At 39.2% G+C, this 14665-nt stretch overlaps 1 protein-coding gene across 1 annotated transcript in view; it reads right to left on the bottom strand.

The window, feature by feature from the left end:
* Positions 1-999: 999 nt before the first annotated feature.
* Positions 1000-14665, bottom strand: part of kitlga (kit ligand a) — a 28046-nt gene continuing 14380 nt past the window's right edge. The window contains exons 2-10 of the mRNA XM_069528728.1: positions 7947-8057; positions 7396-7452; positions 7113-7265; positions 6698-6878; positions 5321-5374; positions 4195-4298; positions 3867-3973; positions 3085-3149; positions 1000-2992 (exon numbers count right to left, since the gene is read on the bottom strand). Coding sequence (XP_069384829.1) covers positions 3119-3149; positions 3867-3973; positions 4195-4298; positions 5321-5374; positions 6698-6878; positions 7113-7265; positions 7396-7452; positions 7947-8057 — 798 coding nt within the window. The 3' untranslated portion in view covers positions 1000-2992; positions 3085-3118. The remainder of the gene's footprint in view (positions 2993-3084; positions 3150-3866; positions 3974-4194; positions 4299-5320; positions 5375-6697; positions 6879-7112; positions 7266-7395; positions 7453-7946; positions 8058-14665) is intronic.

The following is a 14665-nucleotide window of genomic DNA, read 5'->3' as shown; positions in this document are numbered from 1 at the left end:
CGATTCCATATTTACTGGTGCAGAGAAAACTACAGAAAGTATTTTTTCTGTTCATGAGCTTCGTCCTCTATAAACAAGTCTCGACTGAAGGAGTCTCTGTATTTTAGCATCTGGTCAGACCCAACATGCACATGCATGTGTTTGACATTTGACATGGTCACCAGTTTGTGCATTCAATCAGTAATCAATTAACGCAGATGGTTATGCTAATCCTAAACATGGCCGTATAACCGTCCATGTGGGAATACAGTCTTCGTACCCCTCGACCTCTGTCAGTGTATGCAAACATAGCGACAGCGGCTCTTTACTGAACTCTGTCCTACAGACACAACAGACACTCCGCACCTGGTTCTTTGCATTTGATGTGTTCTCTTAATCACAACTTTATCACGTATCTAATTATTGTCTTTTATTACTATTTCTTTTACCTCCTCAATCTTTATCTTCATTTCTATCACGGACCTCTGTTTGTTTGTTGACCTGTGCTTTTTGACACGTATTATATTGGATGTTGTTTGTGCAATTGTGAACGGGGTAACCTGAAAATAAATTGCCCTCTTTGGGATGAATAAAGTTGTCTGAATCTGAATAACTCACTAACGATCTATCATAAGTAAACTTTCACTGTTTGAGAACATGAGTCTACCTTGAAACAACAGCAGCCTAAGTGGACAAAATGGTTGTTCAAAAGCCTTGAATCTATTAAACTATTAAGAAGCGAGAAGCCAAAAACAAGTGTTTTTACTTTTCACTGACACACTCCAGCTGAGCTAATTTTGCCTTCAAATAGCAATAAACACGCAGTATGAAACTTGTAGATTCTTTCCTAGAGGCATGTGGGTGATTACATCCACCCTTAATGTCTGCAGCTCAGCTGTTTTGCCCAAGGAAAATGTTTGCATAGTGAGTGTGGCCTGAGTTTGTTTCCCCACTGATAGGCCTGGGTTTAAAAAGAAAAGAAGCGTGATTAGAATTCCTCAATAACAACAAACCAATAAATAACAGTTGGATACGTGTTCTTTATTCATATCTTATATATGTTTGTTTACATTTATACAAAAATACAGAATACAGTAGAGTTTTCCCCCAGAATACCAACTGGGCAGTAATAACATTTGCTTTTTGGCACCCAGACTTATTTCCTGTCTAGAGCCATTTGATTCACCCACTGGAGGGGGACGGATTGGATCACTCTGGCCCGAAAGCACTGTTCAGAATGCAGCCCTGCTCACTCTCAGACCACGCAACAACCCACATAGGAACAGTATTTAAGGGCACTCATTCTCTTGACTAATGCATAAAATTGCTTGATTTCTGCTGTCCATGCATCAGACATTTAGTTTGTGGCTCTTGCAAAGACAGGAAAATGGGACACCATGTTTAATGTATAAATATATATAAATATATATATATATATATATGTATATATATATATATATATATATTTATACATACATTTTTTGTTCACAGCTTAGACCTGTTGCAGCTCATGAAATTCATAGACTATGTATGAAAGACAACGTTTGACATAGTATACCTTGTATGTTAGTTTGTTTGTGGCGAGACTAGCCTGGGTCTCAGAGTAGTTGACACTGCATGTAATAGACTTCATGCAGAGAAGCAAAACCTAACGCTGACTGAATGGAAAGTCTCAGGTCTAAACTGTCATAGATAGTATGTTCCAATATTGTTCAAAAATAAATGTTTGCGTGGACGTCATCGTCTAAAAGCTTACATTTTTTCCAGTACTTCACTACAACACTAATTTCAGATATTCCTGCTAAAAGTACTGCTGCTGTGGACTACATGAACACCAATGTGGTATACATTCGCTAACACAGACTCAGCTCTAAACTGCCATAGAGAATATGGCACCAGTAATATGTCGACGTTCATAGAGTGTTCTTCAAAGACGGATTTTGGAATGAATAAGATTATCTTTCAGTTCAACATGACACACAATACTTTACCACACCAAAGAATTCCAGCTATTGATGCTGAAAGGTACTGTTGCTCTGAACTATATGAACACCAATGTGGTATACTTTTTTTTTTTAAACACAGATTCAATTTAGCACAATATAGTCTCATCTGCTTTAACAAAAAGTCCCAACATATAGTCCCATATACACATGAAACAAGCAGAGTTACGTGCTGAACCGTTTCCTAAAGGTTACAATTGCTAAAATGTAATGTGTGGCCAGAAATGTCCCAACCACTGCAAACTGTTTCCAGGATCGTCTGGGCACAGGTCAAGCCAAACTAAACTGTCATGGTCTTGAGTTCATTTAGGAGAAAGAGAAAGAGAGACAGATTGGAGACCATCTGCTGGGTTACCGTGGTGAGATTATTCTAATCTGCCATGTAATGATCTCACCACTGTCTGCTACCACACAGAAACATAGACAGGCTTTTTGACATTTACACAGTCAATCTCACTAATCAAACAAGGCACAAAACCAAAGAATGGACATGGTACAATGTAAGAACATGATAGAAATACTACTACATACAGAAACAGATATTTGTGTCCTGCTCACTTTGGTCAGTGTCAGGTAGTCAGCAGCAGGACGGCCCTATGGGAAAGGTCACAGCCAGCGTGCCCTGTTCACACTCCAACCTAACAACTGATTTTCATTATTCATTTCAATAGTCATCCGTTGTGTTTCCCTAAAAGAATTCATGATGCAGCAGGGTCTGATGGACGATTTGCAGGAGCCAGAGAATCCAGTGGAGACATGATACAGGGGTTTCTCTCTGACAAAAGCATGCGGTTGGTTAATGCAGTCTTACAAAGAAAGGCAAGCTTATCCATATGGTAGCAGGCATGATTTAACCAGAGAAATCTTGGTCATGGCAATCGATCATTGCCATTGTCAATCTGGAGAGCAGTCAAAAACAGGCTTTTCACCTCCGAGGTCTCACTATGGAATTAAGCCTCGAGTTTGTTTTTCATCACCTCTGGACACCAACAGGAGGAACGAGTAGTGCCCTGTGGAAGAGAAAAAGTGGGGACAGAGGGTTTAGAGCACGGTGACAGGTAGGATTCAAACAATTGTCTTGATTTTTCCGTGAAAAGCTCACCAAATATGCTGAAGAACATCGAGGGGTAAAAGCATTACACAGTTTCAATGACGTTCAACTTGTTTCTGTAATTGAGCAGAGAAAAAGCATTAGCCGCTACCCTGAGACAACGACAACAACAGCAGCAGCAACAAGTCATCTGAAGACAGAAATGGCTCTTTTAGGGAGGCTGGAAAAGCTTTCACATGACAAGAGTTAAGAGTTGCATTCAAGCCCAGTCAGGTGGTGGCTACACATGAAACCATTTTAGGTTCTAGTGATTGTGTTCCTGTACAAACACACCATCCAGAAGTCAGAAGAGATCAATCCTACTCAGTGAAGATGGCTGATGTGTGAATGGTCAATGATTTCCCATGGTCAGAAGCTGTCAAGAACTAATTGGATTTCTATGCTTCATTGCTTCGTTTGTGAATTGGTACATGGGAAGTAAAAGTTAAAGGCAGAGACCAAATGATTCTGTGCTGTTTCAGCAGGAGGGTATCCTCCTGTAAATAAATCAACTCTGTCGTTCGACTGTGTGAGCAGCGTGTTACAACACATGGAAAAGGTTTGTTGTTAGGCAACATTGCTGCAGACTAAATGACCACACATTTCAAAACCTTCACCTCCTGCTATGTGACGCAGGCTAAGCTAAGATTTAATTAAGCCTCAAGCCCAAACTGATGACCGCTGAAAACAATCCAAGCCTTGCCCTCTGTGAACAGGCAGTGGATAAAAGGAAGGGCAGTAGTTTCCTGTTGAAATGTGCTCTGGCAAGGGAAAGGCAAAGGAAAACAGCTCACTTTTCTGATATTTCATCCAGTGGAGGTGCAGTCCATTCTGTTCCTGTGAAGATTGCCCCTGCTCCGGGGTTCTGTTGAGGAGCCAGCTCGTTCCTCCGTGATCGGACCTGTTTTTCAGGGGAAGGAAATCCCTGTTAGAATCAAAGCACTCATTCCCACTCGCAATCCCTATGGCTCAGATCCGCACAGTATCTGCAGAAATCTGTCTCTGTCTGGTAGTCATAAATTCCATTGATCAAAGAGCCGTCTCCTTATAACAAACAATTATATCTCTGGAGCATCTTGGGCAGTTACACAGGTAAGTGCCATGGGTCAGAGGTCAGCTCACCTTCCACACGATCAGGAATACAAGGCCTAAAAGTGGGATGAAGAGTAAGGAGAGAAGGCTTCGCTCCACCACCTCAGGCAGCAATCTCTCTCCTTGATTTGGAACTGAACAGAACAAACAGAGGGTTTCACTCAAATATGACTGGTTTTGCTTTTAACATTGAAATTGATTTCATTATTTTGCTTACATTTAATGTCTGTATTTGAACATTGATTCACTGTTACTTAGTGCGATCAAATCAAATGCTGATAGTTGGCATAAAAGAACATTTGCAAAACAGCTGCAAATACCAGCTAGTTGTTTATTTTATCACTTAGTATGGCATGATTATTGTCAACATCCTGCTTTCTAATGTTGCACAATCAATTCAATTACTCACAAGTGGCAAAGAAACAATAAAACATTAAGCCACCCTCAAGTCAACCACTGACTTTTAATACAATGCATTCCAGATTTTGCCTTAAACATCTCATCCAGACATGTTTTCAGACATATAAAAAAACACTCTGTTTTGAATAATAATTTTGTGTTTGATGTGGTTTTTCTAGTTTAATTTTTCCCAATGTGGAATTTAGTGTCAAACTCTGCACATACAGCACATCATTCAGCAAAGGAAAGTTTCATGCACCCACAGAGCAAAACACATTTCTGAGTGAAGTTTGAGTAAAGTACCACATTATTGAAAAAACTAAAAGATATTTTTTAGGGGTTGAAAAATCACAAAAAGGTCATGGTTTGCATCAGATTGTACTTTCTATTTATTAAAAGAGGTTAAAGAACAATTATAACAAGGGACTTTTGCAACATTCCAGTGTGTGTGTGTGTGTGTGTGTGTACTATTATAGTTTCAAAACTGCTATTCTGTAAGTCAGAACGACATGAATGGGACATCCAACCAGAGAAACACGGGCCTCAATGGTATGAGTGGAGAAAAGCCTTTCTGCAGCAGGCTACATGAGATGTGATGATGAATTTGTCTCGAAGTGTGGAATTAATCAAGTGACCGCCGCTCCATGGAATGGGCTGACTTGCTCTAGAATGTGGCAAATCAGTGCAGCCATCAAAAGTTCCCGCTTTGACACACCAGACCTGACCTTCTCAGTAATTACAAGAACTGTGAACTTACGTGGATTGCAGCCTGTCGTACAGTCTGAGCCTTTGCTGCTGGACGTGGGTGATGCTGCCGGAAAAAAGAGAGAGAAAACAGCAAAAAAAGGATTGGTGAGTTTGGTTTTACTGGAGAAGACAAACAAAAAATTGAGAAGAGGGAGAAAAAGGGTGGACTGTTACCACCTGATGATGAAAACTTTGTCACCCGAGGTCACCTTACCACCTTTTTCACTACCCCACCACTCACACACACATACTCACACACATACAAAAGATCTGATCCGATCCGACCACTCTGGCAAAGAAAAGCCAAGCGCTTGGGAAGATTGGAAGATTGCTCTGTAATCAACACGTATACAGTCAGGTTTCGGCCCTTTTCTTCCTTTTCACATGGGCTGCCTGGGGACATCTTCCCTCAGTCCTGTGACTCGGCCATCTCTCCATGGGCCGTCTAAGCACTGAGACGGTTTTGAGTTATTTTATCTTGTAAAGTTCTTGTGAAGAAATAATGGTTCCCGGCTTAAAAGCTTCTTCAAACGGTCACAAGAGATCTGTCCTAAATAGACCCCGGGCTGCTCACAATAGCCCAAAGAGGGTGGTGGTGTTTTCAAATGTTTTCTAAAATAAAGTACTTAAAATACCTAAAGAGTCAACCCAAATCATAAAAAGACCTATTTTTCTCACTTACCCCACTGGTGTCCTCAAGCTATGCAGGCTAGCACGATTGGGGGTAATTTGATTGCGGTAATCTTTACGAATTTTGGACATGACCAAAATTGTGTATCTCACCAGAAACAATATTCCGCAGGCCTTCATGTTAACATATTTTACGGAAGCAGTTAAGGTGATCTTATCAACAGAATTCCATTCATTCCAAACTGATCTGAACTCTTAATCTGAAACTCACTGATATTATCACTAAGCCACTGTCGCATGGGAGTAATCTAACCAGTTTCCCTTACCTCCAGTAACATTTGCAAACATCTAGTCTGTGTGGGTTGTTAATGCTCTAAGCAGTGAGATTATTAGTTGTGTGAAAAATTCACAAATATACACTGTCACATCAACGGGCTTAATTCTACTTATCGACACCCTGCAGATGCAAATTGAAATGTTGAGTCAACCACGCCACAACGAACAAATCGAACAAATGGTAGAAATAGCATCTTTTCTTATTCATTCACTGAACAAAGTGTATCATAAACACAGATTCCATATCAGGATGCTAAATTAGAGTTACATAAACCTAATGTGGTTCTTGGATGTCTCGTTACACAGTGTACCAGTGTACTAATGTTTGTGTCCAAAGCAAGTCACTGACATTCAAAGTTGAAATATTAACCATGGTAAAGGGCAAAACAAACAGGCAACATATCACCTATAATGAAATTACCTTCTAAATATTCTTCTGAAGTTACTGTGTATGGTGTCGTGGGACAGGGAGGAGGATTACAGTCATCTGAATCTTCTCTATTCTGTGCAGCTATAAGGAAGTCTTTGACAAAGTCAAAGTATCGCGCTGTCTGCCACCTCTCTTCCCTGTAGTGGCACTCAAAATCGTACATGATCGGCTCCTACAAACACAAAAACACAGTTTGAACATTTCAGGCAATTCATTTCAAGGGATTAGTTCAAAGCTTTTTTGTGCAAAGTTTGTGATTAGCTAGTTAGATACATGACACTCATCTTGCAATAAGGCCTGCAAGTTAACCATGTGTGAAATGTAATACAGGCATCATTGTTTGTCAGTCACACTCAGCCAAAGTCTGCATATTTATAACACATTTTGAAGGTGTACCACAACTTACCAGAGACCCCATGTTGAGCCGCAGTTCTTGGAGCATTTGGATGAATATGCTAATATCTTTTCTGTTGGATGAAATGTTTCCAAACTTATGCGCTAAATCTTTTAAACTCTCCTCCAAGTAGAAGACGTTTAATTTTACCCAACACATCCCACCCTAGAAGACAAAGCACAGAGACAAGGTAAAAGATAAGCAGCGACAGTGACTGTTTGATATTTAAATATGTAGTGCTCTAATTGCTGGTCAGAAGTCATATAAAGGATAATATAATGGTCTGGCATCTTACCTCTTCTTTAGGAACAAAATGTACAGGAATTTTGTAATCTTTAGGAATATTTTGTCTCTGAAAAATATAAGAAAATAAAACAAAAAATTGATTAAATCACGTCCAGCATTATCTGAATATAATCCAGATTCAGTTTACAGATTTCTCTGTTTGATGAGGAGATGTGTTTTGAGCTCCCTAACTTTTAGACCTTTGCACATATTAACATTGGCAATAAAGCAGGTGCTGCCAGGCTTTTGAAAAGAGCATGAATCATAATGTTGTATGTTCCGCTAGAGCCAGAATTGGTTCAGCAGAGGCAGCAATAATTCTGACCTGATATGGTTGAAAATGGTGTAACACAGCCACACAGTTCTGACTGGCAATCATCTGACTTGAAAAATGTTATAAACAAGCTAAATATGAATGATGCTTCCTGCTTTTGTGGCTGTGCAAATAGAACAAATATAAAGACAGTGCCTCATGAAACATGCGTGTACATCTATTTTGTAATTTACAGATTAAATATACAGTATCTATTGCACACTACACATACAATGTCTTGTCCTTACCAAAACAGAGAGCCTAGAGATGTCATCTGTCACTGGGTTGACGTCAATTTTACTTGAATGTACCCCAAGAGTGATGAACAGCAGTAAATAGACACAGACACGTATCCAAATCTGCAGGTAAAGGGGCAAAAAAGCAATATTTTGAAGATTAGTCTAATCTTTTTTCATTAAATAAATAATAATTAAAAAAAACAATTATAAACACATTTTAACCAGCATCACAACAAGGAGTTAAACATGATATAGAATGAACAGAAGGCTGGTGATAGAGGTGAAAGCTGAACTTAACAAAAACACAAGTCATAAGTGTTGAAAAATCTAACTTCTAAATGACTGACCACATTTACAGAACGACATTATATACATGGAGCAGCTTTTACTTTAGGCAATAAACTAACATGCTGACGCAAATGTGTTGGAGATCTTGTTCAATGTTCAATGACTGTGCGTCCGCCTTCGTTCAAAGAAGGAATTTGTGAAGGAGCCTTGTTGCTGCTGCAGAGCCGCTAACACTGGATGAAGTAAAATTTCAAAAGACATAAGACATAATCTTGATCTGGATGCGATGATCTGCATGTGATCCTGAGCCTGTGTATGTAAGGTGGTAGTAGAGGATTTTAGTTTGACATGTGATACTTTTTTGTCATGCTGCTAGTTGGCAATAGTATTGATAGCTAAAGTACATTTTAGTTATATGTACACACAAAACTTTTGACTAACTAGGTAATATTCTATAATCTGTGCTAATTACTAACCATATTTGGTAACAATGTTATCTATAAATATAAACAGATGTATACAATAAGTCTTTTCATTGCCTAATGGACTTGTATTTGCCAATAAGCCAATGCTTATTGTACATTAACAGTTGCGATTCATTTGTCTGACCTCCTTTTTTCTGGTCCAATCAGGCTTTATGATGCAACAGCGATTAGTGCCAGCCACAACCGATCTCAAAACAAATCAGCAACCTTGAGAACCTCCTCTTTAGTGACTTAAGCTTCATGGCATTTCACAAACGGAACTCAGTGGGTGTCTACTCCTCAGGCATATTCAACCACACAACAGGACTTTTAAATGTTCTATATAGTTTATATAAATATGGGTTCGGTGACTTTTTTACAGCAACCTGTTTTTCTCGTTGACATTTATACACATTCATACTTTTGCCACATACATTTTCCCTACCAAGTCTGGTGATTCAGATCAGATTCACAACAAGGAGTTAAACATGATATAGAATGAACAGAATATTGGTGATAGAGGTGAAAGCTGAACTTAAAGGTTCAGTGTGTAGAATTTTGTGATATCTGGTGCTGAAATTCCATGTTGCAGCTGAACACCCCTCACCTCACCCTCTCCTTCCAAAGACAGAGAACCTGTGGTAGCTTCAGTTGTCATGAAAACTCAAAAGGTGTTTAGTTTGTCCAGTCTGGACTAATGTAAAAAACATGGTGGCCTCCGTAGAGAGGGTCCCCTCGATGTAAATATAAAGTATATTAATATAAAGGCCCTTTTCTGGAGTAAAGAAAACTACAATTCATATAATTTAGATGAAACAACTAGTGAAAACATCATGAGGATTATTCTACATTAAATTTCTGCCAATAGATCCCTTTCACCTAAATCTTACACACTGGACCTTTAACAAAGCACAAGTCATAAGTGTTGAAAAATCTAACTTCTAAATGACTGACCACATTTACAGAATGACATTATATACATGATGCAGCTTTTACTTGAGGCAATAAACTAACATGCTGACGCAAATGTGTCGGAGATCTTGTAATCCATCAGTTATGCCTCAGCCTATGCATGACTAGAACCACATTTCTCCAGGAAATCCAACATGTCCTAGATACAATGAGATAAGTTCAGTAATAATAAATTAATATTTCACGATTGTATTTAATTATTGTTTTATCCCTTGCACGTAAATTGCTTTGCTATGGTTTTACTCATCACACATAAATACACAGCAAGTGGATAGAAAAATGTATAGCCAAGTGTGACAAAAGTAATTTCCTGGAGATCATAAAGAACTTTCAGGAGTTTCTTGGCAACAGACGCATTTGCTGGTTTAAATTACGCAATGCTTGTGCAAATTCTTTCAGTACTTAATATAAATGTAGCAAAGGAATTTGTGAAGGAGCCTTGTGAAGGAGCCTTGTTGCTGCCGCAGAGTCGCTTACACTGGATGAAGTAAAATTGCAAAATGTTTGTGTAATGGAGAACCATTAATGAGTGGATCGTGTCACAAGATACTGAGAAAAAATGGGGACGCTGCAAGAATATTGCTATTTTTCTCTCCAGCAACATAAAATATCAAATATCACCCAATCAGCCATTTTCGTGTGTGGGATTACTGCTGGATTTGATTCCAGGAAGGAATTACTGTGTTTGCCAGCAATGCATGCTGTGACAAGTGCACCTAGAAAGGGGAAATTGTGCATTTTTCCGTTCTGATAAAATCTGCTATGACATCTGAATTTGCTGATGAGTTTGCAAAACCCCTTCAGGTATTTGTTGAGCGGTTTCTGGTCATGAAAAGTAAACAAAAGGATCTGATCCAACATGTAACACAAGATCACTAAGCTGCTAGCAACGAGTTCAAAGCTATAACAACCTCCCTCTGCTGGACCCCAATAAACTTTATATACATCCTGAACTTCTTATCTCTGTTACCAAAGACAGAGATAAGAACAACCAGGTGCTTAGGAAGTGCTCAAGACTGACTGACCCAAACCTGAGAAAACAGCTGTGAGTAGTGTCACCCTCAGTACCATCTGATCTCAGACGTCAGAAGAGTTAGTGCCGTATGTGTTCAATAATGTAGTATACACCTCCAAGGATGATATACTAAGACCAGAAGGTCCACAAACGTCCCTCCAGTTACCCACCATGGCCCACATTTCTTCAGTCCAGTTTATATCTTCTCTTCTCCATCTGACTTTGTTGTCATGACCAACCTTTCTACCCTCGTTTTTTGTCTCCTGTCTCATTTGTGTTTCCTCCTGATTTCTGCCACAATATTTCTGGTCTCTTCTCAAGGATATTGCCACAAGAAAAGAGATGCCACTATTCCAAGAGAGAAAGGTTAGACTACTCTAATTTTGACATGAACCAATTGAAATTTTGAATGAACTGGTTAAAAGACAAAGTGCTTTTTCACAGAAAGCATTTTGACTCGTCACAGCAGAGAAGGCAGTATGACCTATAACATTATAAAGACTGTTTAATCTTTTAATCATTTCAATTATATTATATTAATACTTCATAGTCATAGCACTTAATCAGATTTATAACACAGCTATAAATCTAAGGGCTGCTAGGGGAAGATCAACTTCGGAAATGACTGGGTAAAGAAATAAATAAATCTTTATAAAAATTCTTATCTAATGAATGAATAAACATAAGAGGAGGAAGATTAATTACATGACTATGTTCCCCATTCCATACAAATGTGATGCCAATGAACTACCATACATATTGATAGGTATTCTTCCAATGTGCAGAATTGTTCTTGTAGTAAATTGTAGCTGCTTTCAAACAGGTGACAGGAGTTTTTTGAAAAAGACAAAGTATCAGCTTTCATTTGAATTAGTCAGACCTGCGTTTTTTCAAATCAGTAGTGAGCTGTCTTCAGGCGCTGCCACAAAGCTGGCTATCAGCTGGCTACCAGCTCACAGAATTATACAACAACCAGGTGCTTAGGAAGGCTGCTTCAGTCATGGAGAGCCTAGATCACCCCCTTAGGTCACAGTTTGAACCTCAGGTCGCTGTTGCGAGAACCAAGAGATATAAGGTTTCCTTCATCTCGGCTGACATTCAGATGGTAAATAACAGATCAGCCCACTTTGGGATAATCCTCTATCTTCATGTTGGAACAGTTGATGCTGTTGTGACAGGAAAGCTGTGAAACATCATCACATGTTTACATTGGGTGAAGCTGCGATACAGTTTTCAATTTCAAAAGACATAATACATAATCTTGATCTGGATGCGATGATCTGCATGTGATCCTGAGCCTGTGTATGTAAGGTGGTAGTAGGGGATTTTAGTTTGACATGTGATACTTTTTTGTCTTGCTGCTAGTTGGCAATAGTATTGATAGCTAAAGTACATTCTAGTTATATGTACACACAACAATTTTGACTAACTAGGTAATATTCTATAATCTGTGCTAATTACTAACCATATTTGGTAACAATGTTATCTATAAATATAAACAGATGTATACAATAAGTCTTTTCATTGCCTAATGGACTTGTATTTGCCAATAAGCCAATGCTTATTGTACATTAACAGTTGCGATTCATTTGTCTGACCTCCTTTTTTCTGGTCCAATCAGGCTTTATGATGCAACAGCGATTAGTGCCAGCCACAACCGATCTCAAAACAAATCAGCAACCTTGAGAACCTCCTCTTTAGTGACTTAAGCTTCATGGCATTTCACAAACGGAACTCAGTGGGTGTCTACTCCTCAGGCATATTCAACCACACAACAGGACTTTTAAATGTTCTATATAGTTTATATAAATATGGGTTCGGTGACTTTTTTACAGCAACCTGTTTTTCTCGTTGACAGTTATACACATTCATACTTTTGCCACATACGTTTTCCCTACCAAGTCTGGTGATTCAGATCAGCCATTTCAAATCTTGGCAGACATCCTCACCCACATTCCGCCTATGGCTATACATCTGTCAAACAGAGCCACAGCGGGAAGAGAACAATGATCCGTTAACAGCAGGAAAGGCCAAAGGAAAAGCACTATTTAAAGTACAGATGGAATGTTACTCAATTCCACCTTGCTTCTACTGCTAAGCCAAAACAAAACAGAGCATCTTTAAATGGCAGACTGGGACCATGAGCAAACAATAATGTAGGAGCATTTAGCAAAGGCAAACCTGTGGGGCATCTTTTGATTCATCAGTTCTGCCTCAGCCTCTGCATGTTATGAAGCACCTTTGCACACAATGATAATTAATGAAATCAGAGACACACAAGGTTTCGAGCAAACCAAAATGTTCCCACATATAACAAAAACTATTTAAAGAAATTGATGCACAAAATGCAAATCAAACAAATTGACAGATCTTTGTCTCATTTTAAATGAACAATTATGTTGATAACTTCCTGACACAAGAGACAGACATCACAAGCAATCGCAAGTGACATGCTTATGTCCCTGGGTGAAATGAAATGCTTGCAAATAGTTTTGATATCATCCCTGGCTATAATGTAAAACAATGCCTCACGCCTACACTGACAGAATGAGAATAAAGCTCATAGACCTTTTGTCTTCTGTGACCTGGCTGACTCTTTACTGCTTCAGGTAGAACTAACTGTACTACATCAAACTGAATTGCATAAGAAAGCTTGTTAGAAGCTTATGGACTAAATTAATCCCTGTGGTTTTTCCATGAAACCTGATAGCCTTAGACGGATGACCTATACTGGCTTAAAGTTATGTGCTTTAGATCAGCAGCGACACATGTTTGTGTCAGTGTTAAGGTCAATACATATTTGCTTCTATCACGTTCCAAGAAACCCAGGACCCCCATAGAGCACCGTGGTGTCAGTGTAGGTTAAGAGTCTTAAACAACCCAAACCAGTAAGGCAATGGTACAATGGTTTGCAGAGCATGGCAATGAGCAAAAAGACAATATAAAAATTGTTAGGAGATGGGAGTGGCCAGCAGGTGGTAAACCAGGCAGAGGGGATTGGTAAGGTCTGAGATAACATGGGTTTATGACATTGAAAAAATGGATTTGCACATTTGGCACAAACACTAAAAGGGATGTGCTAATCATGACTGCTTTCAGTTGAATCAAAAGACCAGTTCTATATGTTAACATTTCATGGCTTCTGTGACACTTTCATGGTATCTGGAGTGGGAAAAAGCCCCCGACCTTACGCTGACATTAGCTGGTTTTATCACTGCTAGGTTTGTTTAAATGATTTAGGGACTAACTCCTCATGTCAAACAAACATCACACTGTACATGAAATGAATAAGCCAACAAAAGACTGGAATACCATAACATAATTAGAAGAGTGACAAAATAATTGCTGATTTTGTTTGGACAGTTTCCCGAGCTAGATGGATTCCACCAACCTGAAACTCAGCCAAAATCAACTAGGGAGAGCAGTGGCTCAGAAGGCCTGGTCTATTTTGTGAGATTAATCTCTACCACACTAGATACACCTAGGGTGTAGGCAGTCGATAACACATTAGACGCATCAATTCCAGGTTGAAGAAAATGTCAACAGGGTGTTCACACAGAAGAAACAAAAACTGCTGACTCCTTATTCTCTCAGTATTGATTTGTATAGATCACTAATGTTGGACGATGTAAAACTTTCTCCTAACGTGTCAAGCACCATGTTCTCACCATGTTGTCATCTGCAACACCACTGATTGGTCCTGTAATGACCTGCTGTTGTTAAAGGTCCTCTGGGTATGGTAAAGAGCAGTGGTTGCCTATCCGTCGATCGCAATCGACTGGTCCATATCGACAGTCTTCACTGTTGATCTCAAAGGCTGAGGTTGCTCCGCAGATCAGCTGTGGGTCGGTTGTTCACACGGGCAGCGTGTCTGCTACTGGCGGCAGAGCTGCTGGTTTATCTGCTGCATTTCTTTCAAATCAGGTCGGATTATGTATTTAACTAAATGTCAGGATTCTACTGTATGAAGACCTGCATGTTTCCATCTG

This window comes from Paralichthys olivaceus, chromosome 7, assembly GCF_024713975.1.
Source record: "Paralichthys olivaceus isolate ysfri-2021 chromosome 7, ASM2471397v2, whole genome shotgun sequence".
NCBI lineage: Eukaryota > Metazoa > Chordata > Actinopteri > Pleuronectiformes > Paralichthyidae > Paralichthys > Paralichthys olivaceus.
This window is presented reverse-complemented; position numbering and strand designations above follow the sequence as displayed.